This window comes from Gobius niger (assembly GCF_951799975.1).
Source record: "Gobius niger genome assembly, chromosome: 9".
NCBI lineage: Eukaryota > Metazoa > Chordata > Actinopteri > Gobiiformes > Gobiidae > Gobius > Gobius niger.
This window is the reverse complement of record NC_136860.1, coordinates 35,471,655-35,492,815: the sequence shown is the minus strand read 5'-3', so window position 1 is coordinate 35,492,815 and position 21,161 is coordinate 35,471,655. Positions and strand designations below refer to the sequence as shown.

General features: G+C 44.2%; 1 protein-coding gene across 1 annotated transcript; it reads right to left on the bottom strand.

Moving 5' to 3' along the window:
• Positions 1-383: 383 nt before the first annotated feature.
• cnga4 (cyclic nucleotide gated channel subunit alpha 4) lies at positions 384-19,540 on the bottom strand (the record flags this gene model as incomplete). Its single annotated transcript, XM_079563677.1, has 8 exons — positions 384-1,141; positions 3,854-4,019; positions 6,751-6,996; positions 13,765-13,938; positions 15,309-15,718; positions 17,450-17,556; positions 17,625-17,726; positions 19,404-19,540. 8 exons carry the CDS (start codon positions 19,538-19,540, stop codon positions 384-386), a joined length of 2,100 nt encoding a protein of 699 aa, XP_079419803.1.
• Between the last annotated feature and the right edge of the window lie 1,621 nt (positions 19,541-21,161).

The window sequence follows — 21,161 nt, the reverse complement described above, 5'->3', positions numbered from 1 at the left end:
CACCAGTCTATATCACACTACAATGATGACCAAACCTTCTGTTGGTCTGTAAATGCAGTAAATTAGAATAACTGCCTTGTATAAAATGTCTCTCTCAAAATGGCTGTAGTGAATGTCTTGAAATAGGCCTCTGTCTCTTTAAGAACCTCTGAGCCTTTAGACACGCCCCCTCCACACGCTGTCTGTGGCATCAGTGGGGAGGGGGTTCTGCTGAGGAGCAGTGGTTGGTTACTCGGCTGGTGAGAGAGGCTGTGTAATGCGCGCGGTGATGTTGTATTTGCGCCTCAACTTAAAGATAGTGATCTGACGCCACACTATAAGACATGTTTTTAGTGGCAGGGGAAGCCACATGTTCTGAAATCTCTCCATTCTTCCTGCCCTAATCACTGTCCCCCCGTCTGTTCTCTCTCCTCTGCCTTCCTGTCTTTGCTCTGCTCCTCTGTGTTCCCCGTGTCGTCCTCCTTCACGATCTCCGCCCCGTCGCCTTGCCCCGGCCTGGCGTCTCCTTTCTCTTTCCCATCTTCCTCCTCCACTTTGCTCTCTCCCTCCTCCCCCCCTTCCACCAAACACTCCCCGCTCTCTTTGTTGCTCTTGGTGCTCTCTCCATCTCCTTCCTTGGTCACCTCCTCGCCCACACCTGGATCGCTTTGCCCCCGTTGCTTCACAGCGCTTTCACCGACCTCCTCTTCACCCTCTGCTTCTTCTCTTTGCAGCTGGACCTCCCCGCCCACTCCCTCGCCCCTGCCCAGCTCCAAATCCCCGTCCGCAAAGTCCAGCGCGTCGTCCGGGGCCTCCATCGCGGCCACGTCCCACTCCAGCCGCTGCACCCTGGCTTTCATTTTGCGAGTGCTGGACTCCAGCTCCACCACGAGCCGCGCCAGCTTGGTCTGAAGCACCTCCAGATTCTCCTGGAGTCGGCTGACCCTCGTCTCCACCTTCTCCTTCTCGCTCTCCTCGCCCTCGCCGCTCTCCTCCAGCATGCCCATCTTGGTGAGGATCTGGCGGCCCTTCTCCTCCAGGTGGCGCTTGGCCGCGGGGAACTCGGACAGCACGTCGGTCAGGTCCTCCTTGGACAGGCTGAAGAGGTCGGAGTAGCCGTTGCTGCGGATGTTGGCGGTTCTGCGGTTTCCGGATCTGTTTCCTGGAAAAGGGGGATGGCACCGTAAGACACGATGCATAGACAGATGAACGGGAGAGCCACATTTAATTAATTAATTTACTGCGCGGATGCCAAACTACTCCTGGTATTATTACGCCTTACAATATAGTCCCCCCTTTTATCCGCTTAAAAAATCCACATTGTTTAATTGTGTGTAATTATACTTTGTAGTGGAACACTTCACGTAATAGTGATGCGCGGGTCAGGGTTTTTTTCAACCCGCGGGTCCCGCATTTGGAGCAGGTTCTAACCCGACCCGGCCCGCCCCGCAACGTTGTTCTATTTTTACAGCCCGCCCCGCCCCGCCCCGCACCCGCACCCGCACCCGCACCCGCACCCGCAACCATTAAAAATTAGGCGTTACAACTATGATCCGTATGAACAGCACCGGCGTGTCAGCCCCTCGCGCGCGCTCTCTCTCTCTCTCTCTCTCTCTCTCTCCCCCTCAGAAGAGCGCTGGGCCAGAGGGAGAGAGGAAGAGAGCAGAGGTCGGCCTAAAGCGAAGTCACACACAGTCGCACATACGGTGGAATATAGGAAACATGAGCTCCACAAAAGCGTTCTCTGGATCACAAGCTGCAAAACGCTGCTTGTTTTATGAAAATCCGACGTATATTTACGCTAAAAACCTGCTGTACAGACGACGGAATAAGTTGTGAATGAATTCAATGAATGCGCGTACGGAGGCACATAGTGCCCGCGACCGGCATTTTTTGACCCGCCCCAACCCGCCCCGCGATCGAAGGATAATTTCACGACCCGACCCGACCCGAACCGCGGGCAGACCGCGGGGCCCGCGGTGGAACCCGCAACCCGCGCATCACTATCACGTAACCATATTTAAATAGGGAAAACGTGGAAGAGCTTGGTAGCTTCTATCTTGACCTGTTTTGGAGCTATAGAGGAGAGAGGGAGAGGCTAAATGCTAACGCCGTCTGCGCTGTGTTTACGTGACTGAAGATCAGACAGGTCCTAAAGAACTCGTCACAGCTCAGGTAAGAACATATCTCAGTATGGAAAAACGCTGGCCTGTTCCTTTAACATCCGGGCATTTAACACGGCCGTGCCAAACAACACAAATTGTAATTGGCGGGGGGTTATCTGAAAACGGGGGGTAGCAGTGCTTTAAGGGACAAAAAGAAGTGCCGGTACTCTATTTTTTGCCAAGACCCCCCCCCCCCCTTCAAAAAAAAAGATCAAAAATAGGCCTATATATAATGTTATATTTTTCCTTCTTTTCTTTATTATTTTTACAGCGTTATTACTGTATAAATGATGTTGTAATAACGCTGGACTGTATCATTTATATAATGTATTAACAATAATTAGTCAGATCTGCTCAAATAAATAACTCATGATGACAGCCCAATGCGAAGAAAATAAGCTTTGTGAACGTCCATCTGCATAATAAATATGCATAATAAAACAGTAATGAGAGCCCAGTCTTACCATCAGAAAACAGACTGTTTGAGCTGAACTCTTACAGGTGGATGTCTCTGAAGTTCTGTTACAGAGGTGATTCTGTCTGTGCTTTCCAAAGTGTCTAGCAAACACTTCCATGTTCTGGAGCTTGTGCTGTTATTGCAGCTTCTCAGGCTCCGTTCTGTCTGCAGTCGCCTCATCTCAGTCCGCAGAAGTTTGTTTCAATCCATATTTACCGCTTTGTTTTGTTTTTATCGCATCTACGAGGCCAAACGGGGCACATGGCTCTCGTGCTCGTCGCCACTTGTGAGAACCTCAATAACCGCGGCACAGCTGGGGTCAGCCAGCGCAGCCAGGCTTGTTCTTTACTCCTCTAGCCAGGAGAGCAGAAGTGTTCATTGTGTTTTAACCGAGCAGCGATGTTGGCGTTCCACACACACTCACCGCGATCCGCTTGTTTGTGTGGACGAGCATCACGTTAAGTTGTTTACAGCGGCTACAGCGACGCACCGCGCTCTTTACTCATACGACTCAAAGGTGTCTGGGTAATGTAGTCTCTGCTCACGCTGGGACGAAGTAAGAAGCGTGCATTGTGAAGGGCGCTCTGAAAAGCGGCGGAGCAGCCAAAGGATTAAAACAGATGTGCAGATGAGCGCACCGGTACGCTAAAAGCACGTTCTTGGTGCACGGAGAGGTGGCGGTACGCTCAAGAGCTATTTTTGGAAGTGGCGGTACTGAGTACCGGTGCGTACCGGCCCACTTAAAACACTGCCCGGAGGTAATTTGAAATCGATTTCAAAGTACCTCGGGGTGAGCTTAATGGGGGGTAGTTTGAAATCGCTGCACCGGCCATCCTCTGCTTCCACAATTCCAACTGCTCCTCAGGCAGAAGATACAAGGTCCCACCAGCAAATAAAAACACTCACAAAAAAATCATTAATCCCATCTGCAATAGAGAACAAACCGTAGTCTTCACTCACAATCTTTTTCTTTCAGGTGCATTGTCACCCGGTAGAGCGTCTCTGAATTTGCAAAAACAAGTGCAACCACTAAAACACTCTCTGCCTGACCTTTTTCAATGATTAATCAGAGTGATTTTGATCAAGTTATTGGCGATACCCTCCTCTCCCTGCGTGAAAGTGTAGATGACACAATAAAGACTTTATTTATTGGGTGAAACATTGTCTGGTTGTGATTTGCTGCCTTACCCAAAACGTTCTGGGCCAAAGATTATTTGAAGGAAAAGCGATGGAGAGGAAATACTCATGTCACCTTTGATGTTGAGGATGCTTATTTCTCCAAAGAAGTTTCCTTCGCTCAGAACCGCGAACTCCGTCACTCCGTCGTCGGCCACCACGGACAGCTTTCCCTCTTTGATGATGTACATTTCGTGGCCCACGTCTCCCTTTCTGCAAACGTACTCTCCCGGACTGAACACCTGCACAACACAAGCCCGAGATCTGAGGTTAAATGACGAGGAAAGAGACACCACTGCTTTCGGAAGAGGTTCAAACGGGTTGGCAGGGGCGGACTGAGGCTGAAAAATGGGCCTGGACTCTGACCAGCCTGACCCAAAGTAGCGTGAATGCGACACTTCCACAAAGACATATTTTAACCTCTTACCCCACTTTAACCCCTTAACTCCCACCTGAACCGAGCACATTTTCTCCAGTTTGGCTTTACCCCAATCCAAAAGCTTCTGGAAAAAAGGTGGGAAAATAGCAACAAAACTGAGACGAAAACAATGATGGAAATGTGACAAAAAAGCGACGAAAACATTGACAAAAAAGTGAAGAAAAATTTATGAAAAAGTGGCAAAAATGTCACAAGAAATTGACAAAAAAAAATCAAAAAAATGACAAAAAATTGACAAAAATGCGACAAAAATGCGACAAAAATGTGATAAAAATGACAAAAAATTGATAAAAAATTGACGAAAAAAAATGACAGAAATGTGATAAAAATTTGACAAAAAGTGACTAAAAATGGATGAAAAAGTGGCAAAAATTTCACAAAAATGTCACAAGAAATTGACAAAATATTGTCGAAAAAATGACAAAAAAAATGACAAAATGCGACAAAAAAAAATACAAAATGCGACAAAAAATGACAAAAATTTGATAAAAAATTGACCAAAAAAAATGACCAAAAAATGACAGAAATGTGACAAAAATGTGACATAAAATGTGAGAAAACATTGACAAAAAAGTGACAAAAAATTGATGAAAAAGTGGCAAAAATATCACAAAAAATATCACAAGAAATTGACAAAAAATGGTCGAAAAAATGACAAAAATTTGATACAAATTTGAGTGCCATTTCCTCCAGTTCAGCTTTACCCAAGTCTAAAAGCCTCTTGACTGGAGAGCAACGCCTCCTTTGAAAACGATGGCCTCACGTTGTTGCTGCATTTTTGTCATGTTTTTGTTGTACATTTTTTGGTCACTTTATCTGGCTTTTTCATTGCTTTGTCATCTGGTTTTCGTCACTTTTTCGTCACTTTTTTCTTGGCTTTTTTAGATTGCTTTGTTGTTGTGTTTTCATCACATTTTTTTTCTTGCTCTGACGGCAAAAAGAAACGTAAAAGAACAAAGACTGGAGAAAATAAACTTAAAACTGATCCCTTGCCTCCTGCCTGTCTGTCCATCTAAGGGTTTTTTACATTTACCAGAGTCACAACATTTACACAAATACTCCAGTACTTTAACTTTTTGTACTTTTACTCAAGTACTTTGACCACATCTGGTTACAACTCACAGCAACAAGTTTAACCTTGTCAAATGAACATAAGAAAACCTGTTGAATCTTCTTTTATTGAGGCTGTTCTATCGCCTTGTGCCAGTAGGGGGCGTGATGCATCTGTGTTGTTTGTTTTGATGGGACGCAGGGGCGGACTGACCAGAGCACAGAAGGGCCACCGGTCTCGCCTTAACCGAGCTTTACCCAAATCTAAAAGCTAAAAAGAAAAGCATCAAAATGTGGATGAAAACAAAACAACAATGTGCCGGAAAAGCAACAAAAAAAGGGACGAAAAATGTGATGAAAAGTCGACAAAAACACGACAACAAAGCGATGAAAAAAGCAAAAAACGTGACAAAAACACAATAAAAAATGATAGAAAAAATGTGACAAAAACACAATAAAAAATGATAGAAAAAATGTGACAAAAAAACACAATAAAAATGTGACAAAAACACAATAAAAAAAGTGACAAAAACATAATAAAAAATGTGACAAAAACACAATAAAAATGTGACAAAAACATAATAAAAAATGTGACAAAAACATAATAAAAAATGTGACAAAAACATAATAAAAAATGTGACAAAAACACAATAAAAAATGACAAAAACACAATAAAAAAAGTGACAAAAACACAATAAAAAAGTGACAAAAACACAATAAAAAAAGTGACAAAAACACAATAAAAATGTGACAAAAACATAATAAAAAATGTGACAAAAACACAATAAAAAATGTGACAAAAACACAATAAAAAATGATAGAAAAAAGTGACAAAAACACAATAAAAAATGATAGAAAAAAAGTGACAAAAACATAACAAAAAAAGTGACAAAAGCACAATAAAAAAGTGACAAAAACACAATAAAAAAGTGACAAAAGCACAATAAAAAATGACAAAAACACAACAAAAAAAGTGACAAAAACACAATAAAAAAGTGACAAAAACATAACAAAAAAAGTGACAAAAGCACAATAAAAAAGTGACAAAAACACAATAAAAAATGACAAAAACACAACAAAAAAAGTGACAAAAACACAATAAAAAAGTGACAAAAACACAATAAAAAATGACAAAAACACAACAAAAAAAGTGACAAAAACACAATAAAAAAGTGACAAAAACACAATAAAAAAGTGACAAAAAAGTAATGAAAAAACAACAAAAATATGATACAAAATGTGGCGACTTGACAAAAAGTTACAATCACTTCTGTAGGTCTCAGCTTTCAAATGAGCCGCTACACTGTCGCTCTCCAGTCGAGAAGCTTCTAGATTAGTTAAAGCCGAACTGGAGAAGATGCTCTCCGTTAAGGCGGGTGGTAAGTGTCACATTTACATGAATCTGGGCCAGGCTGGTGAGACTCCAGGCCTGTCCTTCAGTCCCAGTCCACCCCTGATGGGACGTCCAGCCTCCTCCCTCTCACCTGCGGGTTGAGCTTCAGCACCAGCTCCTCCAGCAGACTGGTCTCACAGCTCTGGAAGATGGTGACCTTGGACAGCGTGGGCAGGTGCACGCTGACGGCGATCTCCGTGCGCAGGTGCAGGGGCAGCTGCTGCAGGATCTCGTTCTCCCGCATGATCTTCTTGTTGATGTGCAGATGTTGGTACCAGTTGTCGATCCTCTGCCTCAGCTCTTTGCTGATGTGGTGGCTGCGCAGGTACGCCTTCACCTGGACACAAACCAGGGAGGAATCCACTCTTTCAGATGCAGACCCAGAGTCAGAATGTGTTTTTATTTTACCCAACATCTCCACTTTCAGATCTAGTTTCATTTATTCCATTTCTGTCTTTCTTGTAGAGGTGATAGATATTCTTTGGACCTTTTTGCCTTTTCCAAAAAAGATGAGATGTTTAGAGATGGGTCTGTGGTTAAGAATGACTTCTGCTTCAGAGAGAGCTGTGTGTGTGAAGGAGTTTTGGTCTGTGAGGGTTTGTTGGTGGACGTCAGTGTTAATTTTGACAACATATTTTATTTTAGTTTTAGTCTTAGTCTTTTGACTAAAACGTAATTTAATTTTAGTCGAGATTTAGTCAAAAAAAGCTTTTCAATTTTAGTCTAGTTTCAGTCGACTAAAATTGCATGTCAATTTAGTCGACTAAATTTAAGACTAATTTAGTCGACTTTGCATTGATAATATTCATTATAATCATATTTAATGTTGTTCCTCTGCTTCATGGAGCTGCTCCACATGAACAAAGCTCAGAGCTGTTCATTTGGCAGTGAATTTCCATGATCTGAGGCTCTTTCAGACGGTCAGTAGAAGTTTGGATGATTTTAGTCTCTCCTTTTCATTTTTATTTAGTCTTATTTTAGTTTAGACTAAAATATCTGGACATTTTAGTCATAGTTTTAGTCTAATGAACAACTTTTTATTTAGTTTTAGTCCAATTTTAGTCGTCAAAATATCACTTTGACTAAAATTAAGACTAAATATTTTAGTCGACGACATTAACACTGGTGGACGTCAGGTTTAAGTCCTGACTACAGTGACCAGACAAAAGGGATTTCTCAATGACTAAACAAAACAAAACAAAAAACTTGATTGAAGAATATTTAATTTCCAGTTTGAGCATTTCTCAGACTCATCGAGTAAAACGGAAACTGATGAAATAAGATGTGATTTGTGATCAAATTATAACATTTTACTACTTTACTACAACTCCTGGCTCTGACTTTCAGGCTTCACGGACAGGCTCCAGTTCACATCACTGACCTGATCCAGCCCCTACACTTCAGCTCGGAGTCTGAGGTCTTCAGGTCAACACCTGCTCATGGTTCCTCTGACCCTTTACAAAACCAGAGGAGACGGGTCCTTCAAAGCCGCCCCGTCTCTGGAATGAACTTCCTCTGTCTTTGCGTTCTCTCGATTCTGTGGAGACTTTTAAAAAGCAACTTAAGACTCATCTGTTTAAAAAGGCTTTTGAGAGCAAATAGAGCTGCCTCTTTGAACACGTATGTTTTACTGTCTTTTACTGTTTGTTTTAGTTGTGTCCACTGTAAAGCACTTTGTGACCTCTGTCTGTGAAAAGCGCTATATAAATAAAGATTACTTACTTACTTACTTATTTTACTACATACTTTAGGACAGTGGTTCTCAACTGGGGGTCAGGACCCAAAAGTGTGCTTCAGGCCAATCTGCAGAGAGGCTACAGATCATTTGTTGTGATCATTTTTGACAGCCTTATGATCAGCTATTGAATCAATGGAACTTAAAGTGCTGTATTCTGACACTAGGGGGCACCAAAGCCTCACCAGTTTAGGACCATTAACCAGGCAGGAGCCAGATTGACTTTACAGAGGCAGAAACATCTGCACTGACATCGATCTGTGGGTTTGTAAACTTACAGTAGAATTCAGCATCACAATATTGTCTCTTATTTAGGCAGATCATTAGGCCCGAGCGGCCTGGCAGGGCTCGGGCCTATTGTAATTGTACGGCAGTGCGCAGAGCGCACTGATGAAAGACGTGCGCGTAGCGCACGTCCCGAAAAGAGCGCGCAGCGCTCAAGAAACAGAGCGCGGAGCGCTCCCCATGCATTAGACAGTAATGGGGGGACTCCCGGCACCACGCCCTGTCCGGTGAAATAGGCGTGTGCCGCGAAAGCGGCACATTTGTAACTGCTCGTGTGGAAAAAGATGAAAACTGCAGGCATGGCGCAACGTTGCGCTCGTCATCGACCATGGCCACTTCCCAATGCCCAAAACACTACTAGAGTGACTCAGGGCATTAAGGCCTATCCAATGATATAGGTGTTTGCCGCGAAAGCGGCATATTTGTAGTTGCTCGCATAAAAATATGAAAAAAAAACGCATTAAGAAATATTGACAAAGAAGTGGTAAAATACGAGCGCAACGCGCTCGTATTTGACAATGAACCTTACGGGTGGGTTACTGGACGTGAGACCTTTCCGACGATATAAATATGGGCCGCCGCAGGCGGCGCTATATTGTTATTGTACGGGTTTTTCTTTTTAGGCCCGAGCGGCCTGGCAGGGCTCGGGCCTATTGTAATTGTACGGCAGTGCGCGGAGCGCACTGAAGAAAGACGTGCGCGTAGCGCACGTCCCGAAAAGAGCGCGCAGCGCTCAAGAAACAGAGCGCGGAGCGCTCCCCATGCATTAGACAGTAATAGGGGGACTCCCGGCACCACGCCCTGTCCGGTGAAATAGGCGTGTGCCGCGAAAGCGGCACATTTGTAACTGCTCGTGTGAAAAAAGGTGAAAACTGCAGGCATGGCGCAACATTGACAAGAAAGTAGTCGATGACGAGCGCAACGCGCTCGTCATCGACCATGGCCACTTCCCAATGCCCAAAACACTACTAGAGTGACTCAGGGCATCGAGGCCTATCCAATGATATAGGTGTTTGCCGCGAAAGCGGCATATTTGTTGTTGCTCGCAAAAAAAAAAGAAAAAAAAACGCATTAAGAAATATTGACAAAGAAGTGGTAAAATATGAGCGCAACGCGCTCGTATTTGACAATGAACCTCACGGGTGGGTTACTGGACGTGAGACCTTTCCGACGATATAAATATGGGCCGCCGCAGGCGGCGCTATATTGTTATTGTAAGAGTTTTTCTTATTCTTATTCTTATTATTATTTTTCATCTATCCGTGTTTTTTTGGAATAACTCGACGAGTCGTCGACGAAAAGTCAGCATTTTTTGCCCAAAATTAAAAATCCCGGCGATACACAGTGTCAATAAATCCCGTTAAAAAATATCGAAAAATGGCGCGCCAGCGCCCCCTGGAAAATCAGGATTACATTGCGCCTATGGAGAGACCCAAAAATTTAAGTTTGTCGTAGACGAAAAAAATTCGGCACAGTGATTGGTCACATGGAACCAAAAAAAAAAAGATATTACGCGGTTGCTAGGCAACCATCTGTATGGCGGCCATATTGGCCAAAAGAGCGACCTGGCGCCGAAGGCGCCTTTTCGTGCCCTCGCATTTGAACGAACTCGTCCTAGGGCGTTGAACGCAGCGACTCCCCGGTCGCTCCAGATCATCTCCACATGTGGGGCATTGAAAGTTATTAAAAACTTTCTAATAGGATTTCCGGTTTTGTCATGGCAACGCCATGAATTTGGCGTTCGTTTTTGGCGTTCGCCGTCGCCTTCGAAGAGTCATAACTCGCACAAACTGTGGCCGATTTCAGTGAAACTTGAATCGTTGGTCGAGTCCTCGGCCCCGGATGTTTTGATATGGGAATTTTGAAAATGGGCGCGACAGCGCCCCCTGCAGAGCACCGAATAAAAATGAATGGGGAAAAAAAGTAAACTTTGTCGTAGACAAAAAAAATTTGGCACACACATCCGTCACGTGACCCCGATCAAAAAGTAAATTATGGCCACGCCCATTTTCCCACCGTGTTGCCATGGCAACGACCCGACGTCAAGTTTGGCGTAGCCAAACCAAAATTGGTACACACCTTCGTCATGACTTTCCGAACAAAAAAGTACATTACATGGTTGCTAGGCAACCCACACAAAGTCGACCATTTTGGGAAATATCGCGTAATCTGGCGCTGAAGGCGCATTTCTTGCCTTTGCTCTTTTATAAACTCGACCGAGGGTGGCAGCGTCATTTTAACCACGTACGGCGTGGCAGCGCCCCCCGGTTATTGCGGTGGCGTGCGACGGCGTGCGCCAACCGGCCAACGCTGCTCGCGAGGGCCTCTAAATGCCGCTTGCGGCTTTAATTCTTATTATTATTTTTCCTCTCCCCCTCCGGAGGCCGTTTCGGCCACTTCCCACCGACGAAAAGTCCTGAATTTTTGCCCAAAATTCAATTAGGTGAAAAAAAAAACTTTCACATCTCCAAATTTCAAAAATTCAAAAAAATGGCGCGTCAGCGCCCCCTGGAAAAACGGCGTTAACATTGCGGCCTATGGCCAGACCCCCCAAAATCCTGAAAACCCCGAAAATTTTTGTTCGTCGCAGACGAAAAAAATTCGGCACAGTGATTGGTCACATGGAACCAAAAAAAAAAAGATATTACGCGGTTGCTAGGCAACCATCTGTATGGCGGCCATATTGGCCAGAAGAGCGACCTGGCGCCGAAGGCGCCTTTTCGTGCCCTCGCATTTGAACGAACTCGTCCTAGGGCGTTGAACGCAGCGACTCCCCGGTCGCTCCAGATCATCTACACATATGGGGCATTAAAAGTTATTAAAAACTTTCTAATAGGATTTCCGGTTTTGTCATGGCAACGCCATGAATTTGGCGTTCGTTTTCGGCGTTCGCCGTCACCTTCGAAGAGTCATAACTCGCACATACTGTGGCCAATTTCAGTGAAACTTGAATCGTTGGTCGAGTCGTCGGCCCCGGATGTTTTGATATGGGAATTTTGAAAATGGGCGCGATAGCGCCCCCTGCAGAGCGCCGAATAAAAATTAATGGAGAAAAAAAGTAAACTTTGTCGTAGACAAATAAAATTTGGCACAAACATCCGTCACGTGACCCCGATCAAAAAGTAAATTATGGCCACGCCCATTTTCCCACCGTGTTGCCATGGCAACGACCCGAAATAAAGTTTGGCGTAGCCAAACCAAAATTGGTACACACCTTTGTCATGACTTTCCGAACAAAAAAGTACATTACATGGTTGCTAGGCAACCCACACAAAGTCGACCATTTTGGGAAATATCGCGTAATCTGGCGCTGAAGGCGCATTTCTTGCCTTTGCTCTTTTATAAACTCGACCGAGGGTGGCAGCGTCATTTTAACCACGTACGGCGTGGCAGCGCCCCCCGGTTATTGCGGTGGCGTGCGACGGCGTGCGCCAACCGGCCAACGCTGCTCGCGAGGGCCTCTAAATGCCGCTTGCGGCTTTAATTCTTATTATTATTTTTCCTCTCCCCCTCCGGAGGCCGTTTCGGCCACTTCCCACCGACGAAAAGTCCTGAATTTTTGCCCAAAATTCAATTAGGTGAAAAAAAAAACTTTCACATCTCCAAATTTCAAAAATTCAAAAAAATGGCGCGTCAGCGCCCCCTGGAAAAACGGCGTTAACATTGCGGCCTATGGCCAGACCCCCCAAAATCCTGAAAACCCCGAAAATTTTTGTTCGTCGCAGACGAAAAAAATTCGGCACAGTGATTGGTCACATGGAACCAAAAAAAAAAAGATATTACGCGGTTGCTAGGCAACCATCTGTATGGCGGCCATATTGGCCAGAAGAGCGACCTGGCGCCGAAGGCGCCTTTTCGTGCCCTCGCATTTGAACGAACTCGTCCTAGGGCGTTGAACGCAGCGACTCCCCGGTCGCTCCAGATCATCTACACATATGGGGCATTAAAAGTTATTAAAAACTTTCTAATAGGATTTCCGGTTTTGTCATGGCAACGCCATGAATTTGGCGTTCGTTTTCGGCGTTCGCCGTCACCTTCGAAGAGTCATAACTCGCACATACTGTGGCCAATTTCAGTGAAACTTGAATCGTTGGTCGAGTCGTCGGCCCCGGATGTTTTGATATGGGAATTTTGAAAATGGGCGCGATAGCGCCCCCTGCAGAGCGCCGAATAAAAATTAATGGAGAAAAAAAGTAAACTTTGTCGTAGACAAATAAAATTTGGCACAAACATCCGTCACGTGACCCCGATCAAAAAGTAAATTATGGCCACGCCCATTTTCCCACCGTGTTGCCATGGCAACGACCCGAAATAAAGTTTGGCGTAGCCAAACCAAAATTGGTACACACCTTTGTCATGACTGTCCGAAAAAAAAAGTACATTACGTGGTTGCTAGGCAACCCACACAAAGTCGGCCATTTTGGGAAACATTGCGTGATCTGGCGCCGAAGGCGCCGTTTCTTGCATTTGCTCTTTTATAAACTCAACTGAGGGTGGCAGCGACAGCATAGCCACGTAGGGTGCGGCAGCGCCCCCCCGGTTATTGCGGTGGCGTGCGACGGCGTGCGCCAACCGGCCAACGCTGCTCGTGAGGGCCTCTAAATGCCGCTTGCGGCTTTAATTTTACTTATTTTTTTCCTTGTTTTGCATCTTTTTCTCTGTGTACTCAAGTTATTAAATAAAATAAATTATACTATATTTTAGATATCAAATACTGGATGGCAGAAAACTTTCTCCAGCTTAACCAGGACAAAACTGAAATGTTAATCATCGGCCCTGAGGCCCAGAGAGACAGACTTTTACCCAAACTACAGTCACTGTCTATGAATCCTTAGATTCCGGCCTCTGTCAGAGACCCGGCCGCTAATGGAATACAGGCCAGTATTAGAGAATTTACGGTATGAAATTAATTAAACTGATTTCTGAGAGTATTTATATCAATATCATAGTATTAACTGCAGATGTGACCATGAGAAACTTTAATATTTAACTTAGATGGAATTACTGCACAACAGACATTTCACAGCGCTGACCCTGGAAAGGAGAAGATGAGGAAAAGGAGCTCAGAACATGAAGTCCACTCACCAGCTCATGATTGGGAAAGAAGACGTTATCTCTGTCCCGGAGGCTCGTGATGACGCTGCCGACGTTTCCCACGATGGAGGCGAAAACCAGCACCGCGATGAGCAGGTCGGCGATCATGAACAGGTACTCCTCCTCTCTGCTGGGCAGCGGCGTGTCTCCAACCGTGGTGAAGATCTGCACCAGACACTCACTTCTTTCACTCCAGGGCAATGCTTTTTTCAATCACATAGCACCAGTCTATATCACACTACAATGATGACAAACCTCCTGTTGGTCTGTAAATGCAGTAAATTAGAATAACTGCCTTGTATAAAATGTCTCTCTCAAAATGGCTGTTGTGAATGTCTTGAAATCGGCCTCTGTCTCTTTAAGAACCTCTGAGCCTTTAGACACGCCCCCTCCACACGCTGTCTGTGGCATCACAACACTCCGCTCGTTGTCTCCACAGTATATGGATTTTTGTCTTTTTTTGCTGGATTTTTGTCACTTTTTTGCTGGATTTTTGTCACTTTTTTGCTGGATTTTTGTCACTTTTTTGCTGGATTTTTGTCATTTTTTTGCTGGATTTTTGTCACTTTTTTTGCTGGATTTTTGTCACTTTTTTGCTGGATTTTTGCTCGATTTTTTTGCTGGATTTTTGTCGCTTTTTTGCTGGATTTTTGCCTTTTTTTGCTGGATTTTTGTCACTTTTTTTGCTGGATTTTTGCCTTTTTTTGCTGGATTTTTGTCACTTTTTTTTGCTGGATTTTTGCCTTTTTTTGCTGGATTTTTGTCACTTTTTTTGCTGGATTTTTGTAATTTTTTGGTGGATTTTTGTCACTTTTTTGCTGGATTTTTGCCTTTTTCTGTTGCTCTTTTGTCACTTTTTGGCTTTTTTTGTTTTTGTCCTCATTTTCTTCTCGTTTTTTATCGCTGTTTTGAAGAAGCTTTTAGATTTGGAGAATTTGAAGGACAGGACAAAACATGTTCAGGTGGGAGTTAAGAGGTTAAAGAGGGGGTGTTCTGCTTTTTTCAGTCCCATAGCACCAGTCTATATCACACTACAATGATGACAAACCTTCTGTTGGTCTGTAAATGCAGTAAATTAGAATAACTGCCTTGTATAAAATGTCTCTCTCAAAATGGCTGTAGTGAATGTCTTGAAATAGGCCTCTGTCTCTTTAAGAACCTCTGAGCCTTTAGACACGCCCCCTCCACACGCTGTCTGTGGCATCAGTGGGGAGGGGGTTCTGCTGAGGAGCAGTGGTCGGTTACTCGGCTGGTGACCAAAGCTCGGAGGCGTCTCCAGGAGGTGGGGGCGTTCCTAGGAGGACTCAGGCAAACCTATCCCTAAAATGGCCGCCATCAGAGTTTTTACAGATTACTCAGAAATACGTGAATGTGCCAAGGCAACACTTCAGCCATGTTTTTAATGAGGGAGTGACAGAATAACATGATGGAAAGCTTGAAAAAGTCCATTTTGCATAATACCCCCCCTTTATATATGGCCCCTGGACCACCTGCAGCCGCCCCAGATCAGAACAGAACAGTGTATTTTTACTCACCTGCGCCGAAAACCAGAAGCAGTAGAAGTACTGTCGTCGCGTCGCAGCAAAGACCGGGTTGGTGACGTTCGGGTAGACCCACCTGTCGCTCCCGAACCCGATGTAGTTGGAGAGGGCAAAGTACAGGCAGGCGTTCCAGTGGATGAGCACAAAGATGTAGATCATCAGCTTGGAGATCCGGAAAGTGTTGGGGTAGGAGGTCCTGGTCTCCATGCGGTCCAGCGCTTCGTTGAGGCGCGGGGTGCGTAAGAGCCGGTTGATTCTGACCATGGGAGTCTGGATCCCGAAGGCGAAGTAAAGGAAGTCAGTGGGCAGCAGAGACACCACGTCCCGCAGGAAGTTCCTGGAGCGGAGGTAGCGTTTCTGCAGTCGGGACGGGTCCGTGACGAGGATGCCCTGCTCCAGGTAACCTACAGAGAACAGAGAAGACCTGGAAGAGCGGGATCTGAGATATGTTGTAGACGTGGCCGTATCTATCACTACAACAGCAGCGCCTTCAGCATGAACCGCGCCAAAGTTTGATCCAGATGCAGTTTCTTTGCTCTCGGTCATAAAGAGGGAGGAGCCAGTGCACCTCAGACTGACGGTGACTTGATTTCTAGGAGTTTTCCTCATTCTGATCTGAGGAGCGAGAGGAGAAGGAGAAGCATCTGCGCCTCATCATTGCCTCCTCCTCTGATACTCACTTTGTTTCTGTCTCATGCAAAGATTGTCCTGCGCTTTAATGAGAGCTTAAACCAGCGCATTCACCTTTGCAGCGACCAGTGGTTTGACAGTGAGGGCGATGCAGAGGGGGCGGGGCCAGAGCGCAGTGTCCAAACCAATGGGCGCTGGCTGCTCTGCTTTATGACCACGACACTGGGGAACATTGCTGTAGTACCTCCATATCGCCACTAGGCCCCCATTGAAAAGCATTGGAGTTTAGACACGTTAAAAACAACTTTAACGCCTGGTTTAGACTAAGCTAGATCTTCCTCCTGAAATAACGCTGGGTTAAAGAAACCAGGCTGGTTTTCGTAAGAAGAATTTTTGAAATCTGGTACTTGGTCACTGGCTCGGACTGTTAGCATTGGAGCAGCACGAGCTACACGTCACGCAAGGGCGGAGTCTGCGGCGAAGATCCCGCCCTTATGCCCTTTTTAGGAACATGCTTCGTCAGAGCTGGGGAGGCGGAGTCTGTAAATCCTCCGTGAATTCCCCCTCGACCGTGGTCATTATGGTAAACGGGGAGGAGTGAGCAGAAGACGTCCATTTTTTTTTTACAGTCTATGCTCCAAACCAGTGTCTGATGTTCAGAATGAGCCAAAGCAAAACACAAACGGACATTTTCATTTAATATTTTAGTATTTATTTAGGGCAAGACATTCTCATTGCCTCTCACTCAGGCGAGTAAAACTGTTTGGAAAACCTGCTTCACAGCAATAATGGATGAAATAGATATTTTATTTTGTGATATTCATCATAATACTGTGCGGATGCCAAACTACTCCTGGTATTATTACGCCTTACAATATAGTTCCCCCTTTTATCCGCTTAGAAAATCCACATTGTTTAATTGTGTGTAATTATACTTTGTAGTGGAACACTTCACGTAACCATATTTAAATAGGGAAAACGTGGAAGAGCTTGGTAGCTTCTATCTTGACCTGTTTTGGAGCTATAGAGGAGAGAGGGAGAGGCTAAATGCTAACGCCGTCTGCGCTGTGTTTACGTGACTGAAGATCAGACAGGTCCTAAAGAACTCGTCACAGCTCAGGTAAGAACATATCTCAGTGTGTAATAACGGCGGCCTGTTCCTTTAAAGAACTGGTGGAAATTATTTGCTATAGTTTGATTTTTTTTGTATAACAATAATGTCTAAGCTCATGAATCAGCTACATGTATTTAGTTGCATTATGAAAAAATAAAACTGAATGCAAAACAAATGAAATCAATCAATATGAGAAAAAAACCTGGCACACATTTCTAGGTCCTTGAAGCGCTCACCTCTGCTATATTTAATATCCTTCAGTTCTTTTTAACTCTACTTCTTTGAGTTAATTTTCCTTTTACGTCTTTATTCTTTGCAGCAGAAGCTAGTTTGCCTCTCCACTGCGGGAAGCAACATCTCTGTCACCTTTAAAATGTGTAATCAAGCGTACCTGTGCGGAGGGTGATGATCATGTCCATCACGTACATCAGATCTGACAGATAGTCCAGGGTCAGCCACACCGGGAGGTAGTTCAGCGCGATGGCGGTGAAGCACGTCCTGAAGAGGGACATGTTCTTAATCTATGTTTATAAGGACAGTGACGGCACAGGGATGGGATGTGTCACCTCAAAATGATGATGACCCAGTTGTAGACGATGGGGAAGATGATGACCTGAAGCCAAACATAGTAGAACTGGTCTGCAGGGTCCAGCGCCCACTCTTTCCAACTGAAACAGAACGTAGAGATTTTAACCATATTATAACATTCTTCTCTTGTCAGAAAATACCTGGAGTAGTGTTTTTCTCGTCTAATTTGGTTGTTTATTCCTCTGCTGCTAAAGGACTTTGATTGTGCAATAGATAATGTATTTGTGCTATTGATTTACAACATCGCCCACATTTGGACATAACCTTGGAGTGAATAGTGTGAGAGACGTGTGATCTCTTGTGTTGGAAACTACAGATTTCAAGCTTTTTAACAAGTCCTCCCTGGTCCTTCTACATCTCCGGGAGTTGTATAACATCGAGGTGGAAATTTGTTAATCTACATCAGAAGTGGAGGCTCCTCTGATAAAACTGTGGTGAGCTTGATTCATGATGCGCATGTACCGATTAAAAGAAACAGAAGAATATCCATCCATCCATCCATCATCCATCCACCCATCATCCATCATCCATCCATCCTAGCCTGATAAACCACACCCACCTTCTTTCTGCACGAAAGAAAGTGGGTGTGGCCACACACGGTAAACTAGTTGTTGATTGGCGGCTAAGGCCGAACCAATCACGACCGTCACAGAGAAATGAGAAGGTTACGTCACTCGCTGCACCTCTATGTTTTTAGTTCAATTAACGTTAACATTAGCAAAACTAATCATGGATGAAGTAGTCAAGGATTTTGCCTCGCGTTCTCCGCATGAGTTTATATTCACTTCATATTTGTTTAATTGGACACAGCTGTCGTCACGTCCGCTAATCGCTAATTGGTTTATTTCACTGACAATCTGTGCGCGTTAGGCCCCGCCCCTTCAAACTGCGCCATTGTTTTCAGCCGGCTCAGAACTGAACCGGAAGTGCAAGCAATCACACCGTGGAATGCGGAAGTGAATTTACGTTGCCCGGTGCAACAAGCCGATTGCTCTGTGACCAGACTAATTCCCTGCGTGGAATGGACAGGGAAGAGTATGGCAGAGCCAGGCAACATCCCTCCATCCATCCATCCAGTTTCTTCCACTTGTCCGTTGCCGGGTCGTGGGGGCAGCTGTTGGAGTTGCCCAAATCCCATTGCACCAGCCCCTTATGGCTCCTCCTGCAGGTGTTGGGTCCACAGAAGGACGGCCTCATGGTTCTAACCGGGCCTGTCGGTCTCTCATAAGGGGCTTCTGACCAGCTCTTTGTCTGACCCGTCACCTATAGGACCTGTTTGCCCTGGGAGACCCTACAGGGGCACGAAGACCCCGACAACAGAGCTCCAGGATCATTCAGGTGATGCTTCTTCAGTGTCTCAGAAGAAGACATTTGTAGGTCTCATAAATAGATAATCATGGTTTTTCCATATCCAAAAAGTGTCTAAAAGGACTGGTATAGCAAAACATGAGATCTGTGCAAAACAAGGAATGCCATTTGGATCAGGAGATTTCAGAAAAGGCTTTTTTCATGTCTGCAGGAAGGTTTGGGAAAGCCAGAGCCGGCCCTTTGTGCAGAAGTGTTCTTTCCTGATCACTTGTTTATACATTATTTCAAGTTACAAAATGTGAATTATCAATGATGAGGTAACTAAGAGGTTTATAAGCCTCCGTTATGCCTGACATCATGTTCACTTGAAAAGCTTTTAAAGGAGGAAATGCGGTCATTAAGAAGCACAAATTGCCTCAAAGGAAAAAAAAAGTTGATGACTCACTTACTTGATTTTTGAAAACTGACTCCACGCACTGCTCTGGTTCACTGCATTACTCTCCTCATTTCCTTTCCGCCTCTTGTGCCAGTTCACCAGCCTCTGCCACTGGTTCCCTCGGACAGTAACGTTGCCCAAAGCGTCCATATCTTATTCAGCCCTTGCTTTTTCCGGACGCCACTGCATGACTGGGTGTGTTTAATTGACTTACATTGCGTGCTGGTGTGATGCTGCCGGTCTCCATGGAGGGCAGGGGGAACAACAAGTGCCGTGGCCCCGGTGGGAATGGCTTCTCCAAGACAACTCTGAGGCCGGTGTGATCACAGTCAGGCCGATGACAGAGGGAGAAGAGGAGAGAGAAGTAAGGGACACATGTAGGGACTTACTGTCAACTGTACTTGTAACGTGAGGTAATAAGGTAAGTGAAGATGAAAAGTCCACACAATTAGGACTGTCTTGCTATCGCTAACTAGTGCTTAACCTCTTAACTCCCGCCTCAACCGAGAGGATCTTTTTCCTCACGTTATCAGATTTTTTTCCATCATTTTTTTGTTGGGTATTCAACTCATTTTTGTAAGTTTTTTTAATCATTTTTTTTGTCATTTTTTCTCAAATTTTTGTCTTTTTTTTGGTCAAATTTTTTATCACATTTTTGTCACATATTTGTATTTTTTTGTAATTTTTTGTCACATTTTTGTCATTTTTTGTCAATTTTTTGTCATTTTTTTTGGTCAAATTTTTGTAATGTTTTTGATCAATTTCTTGTGACATTTTTGCCACTTTTTCATCAATTTTTCGTCACTTTTTTGTCATTTTTTTGTCATTTTTTGTCACATTTTTGTCTTTTTTTTGGTCAAATTTTTATCATATTTTTGTCACATATTTGTATTTTTTTGTAATTTTTTGTCACATTTTTGTCCTTTTTTCATACATTTTTTTCATCAATTTTTCGTCACTTTTTTGTCATTTTTTTTGTCATTTTTTGTCACATTTTTGTCTTTTTTTCATTAATTTTTTAATCAAATCTTTGTCTTTTTTTGGTCAAATTTTTATCACATTTTTGTAACTTTTTTGTCATTTTTTCTCACATTTTTTTTCATTTTTTTGTCACATTTTTGCCACTTTTTCATCCATTTTTTGTCAATGTTTTCTCACTTTTTTGTCACATTTCCATCATTGTTTTCGTCTCAGTTTTGTTGCTATTTTCACACCTTTTGTCCAGAAGCTTTTGGATTGGGGTAAAGTCAAACTGGAGAAAATGTGCTCGGTTCAGGTGGGAGTTAAGGGGTTAATGTGATCCCTTTCTTTCAGTTTTTCAGGGTAAAGGGTCCAGGAACTATTTTTGGAGGATCCGGCAAAGATTTGAGATGATATTCTCCTACTCATCCCATTTTCCTACTCCAAAAAAAGGCAATAAGAATTATCACTAAAGCAGATTTCTATGAACCAACGAACCCTGTCTTTGTAGAGCTGAGCCTACTGAAAATCCATGATCTTGTTGATCTAAATACATTAGTAATAGTGCCATCCATCCATTTTCTTCCGCTTTATCCGGGGCCGGGTCGCGGGGGCAGCGTCTCAGCAGAGATGCCCAAACTTCCCGATCCACACACACCTCCTCCAGCTGTTCTGACCCCGATTCGCGATCTCGTCCTTTCGGTCATGACCCAAATCACATGACCATAGGTGAGGGCGGGAACGTAGATCGATCGGTAAATCGAGAGCTTTGCCTCAGACTCAGCTCCCTCTTCACCACGACAGACCGATA